Source organism: Aplysia californica, unplaced genomic scaffold (genome assembly GCF_000002075.1).
Source record: "Aplysia californica isolate F4 #8 unplaced genomic scaffold, AplCal3.0 scaffold00022, whole genome shotgun sequence".
In the NCBI taxonomy this organism is placed as follows: Eukaryota; Metazoa; Mollusca; class Gastropoda; order Aplysiida; family Aplysiidae; genus Aplysia; species Aplysia californica.
In genome coordinates this window covers 1,409,412-1,411,333 of record NW_004797292.1, presented here as the reverse complement: position 1 = coordinate 1,411,333, position 1,922 = coordinate 1,409,412, and the positions used below count along the sequence as shown (strand labels likewise).

Genomic DNA, 1,922 nt, shown 5'->3' with positions numbered 1-1,922 from the left:
AGATTATTATTCAAGCCGTACCCATTTCAGGTGCGTCTTGTTATAGTTCTGTCCATTATTAGAATGTACAAGATGTGTATTATGAATTATCATGACCTCGTTTCGGTCTGATTGTGTTGATATTTCTTTGTAGTAAAAATGAGTCTTGACTTGAAAAGAGATTTTACTGAACAACTGATACTGTACTGATTTAGGCTGCGATATCTTGTATGTGTTGTTTTTTGATCGCCTAGTCGTGGGAAAATGAGAGGGGAATTTTTTTTATTTTGCTATTGATCAATGTTTGAACCATTTTTAACGACATTTTCTATTGCTGAAAGATGCTATCGCCACCATCCCTCTCTCTAAATATAGAGCATTAAACACATTCTAAACATACTGCTAGGAGAATAACCCAGAAAATAATAAATACGTGTATCGCTGTTTAGAAAAAAAATAGACGGACGAACATCTTTACATACAAGTACGAGGTTCACATGAGCCGTACTGAGTTAGGGACTCCAACAAACGTTAATTTTGTTTGCTTGTTTGTGTTTTGTTTGTTTGTTTGATTGTTTGGTTGTTTGTTTGATGGCTTGTAAGTTTGTTGAAAAGGGTTGGGAGGAGCATGTTGAAGACTTCAATATGTGGATGGCCCAGTTCGTATTTTTTCTAACGGTAGCTTGAAGTTATGGAGTACCATAACTTTGTTCGTTTGTTTGTTTGATTTTATTTTTGTTTTTATTTTATTTTTGCTTTGTTTTTGTTTTCTTATGTTTACATGTTTGTTCTCGGTGTGAGTGGGGGGGGGGGGGGGTGGAGTCTAGGATTTTGAATAATTTTGATACAATTGTAGCACAATTTGTGTGTCTTTTAACCGAAGTTATACCATTAACTTACTACACTATATCTAGGTCTATAGACAGTAAGTCTATGAGTTAAACGGATTTTTCCCGTTCCCCAGATGGAGCTGGGCGGTGTCCGTGTGTGTTCTGACGGCAGCAGCCATGTTGAGCAAGGAACAGGCTCTGACCGTGTTGGCGGTGTGTGCTGTGTATGATGTGTTCGTGGCACACAGGGCGACACGCGGGGATGTGCTCACTCTGAGGGTTCTAACACAGGTATGGTTTATGTTTTTTTCTCTGGTTGTTTCTTTAGCACAAAGTTCCTACATTAAAAAAAATTCGATAACAACAAGGCAAGAGGGCGACCGAGAAAGACCTGGATAGATGGAGTCAGAGAAACATTAACCACCCACGGCATCCCCCTGACCCAAGCTCTCCGGCTGGCGACAGAGACACGTCTCTTTCTTCCTGCGACACCCAAAAGGGTATAAGCGGCGGGTAACAGTAAAAGTGAAAGTAGCTGTCTCTTTGTTTGTTCGTTCGTTTTTTTGTCTGTCTTTCTGTCTGTCTGTCTGTTTATCTATCTATCTATCTGCTTTCCCTGCTCTTCTCTCTCTCCCCGTCTCTCTATCACTCTCCCTCTCCCCGTCTCTCTATCTTTCTCCCTCTCCCTTCCTCTTTCTCCCTTCTCTCTGTTTCTCTCTCAGATTCTCTCTCTCTCTATCTCAAACACTCTCGCTCTCTCTCTCTCTCTTTCTCTTGGTAGACGGTTAATTTCCATTTCACTGGCCCGGAGGACGAAAAAAGAGGAGGAAAAGAAGAAAAAGAAGAAGAAGAAAAAGAAGAAGAAGAAGAAGAAGAAGAAGAAGAAAATATAATCCAGGATCCATTGAATCGAACTGAATGAAGTAAAGAAAATCAAATCTGCATGTACCATCCAAACATCTCACCCCAAGCTTATTTCCATAACACGTACATGGGCACTTCTCTAATCTACTTAATTATTCCTTAGCCGAGACCCAGATTTACAACAAAAAAAGGAGATCGTTATTTAAATCTCTCTCTCTCTCTCTCTCTCTCTCTCTCTCTCTCTCTCTC

The 1,922-nt window shown here is 40.2% G+C and overlaps 1 protein-coding gene across 1 annotated transcript in view; it reads left to right on the top strand.

Moving 5' to 3' along the window:
- The window catches only part of LOC101851239 (protein O-mannosyl-transferase TMTC2), a gene marked incomplete in the record, with an annotated part of 90,456 nt that overhangs the window by 59,940 nt on the left and 28,594 nt on the right, over positions 1 to 1,922 (top strand). Inside the window, 1 exon segment of the mRNA XM_013087969.2 lies at positions 950 to 1,100. Within this exon segment, the coding sequence (XP_012943423.1) occupies positions 950 to 1,100 (151 nt within the window).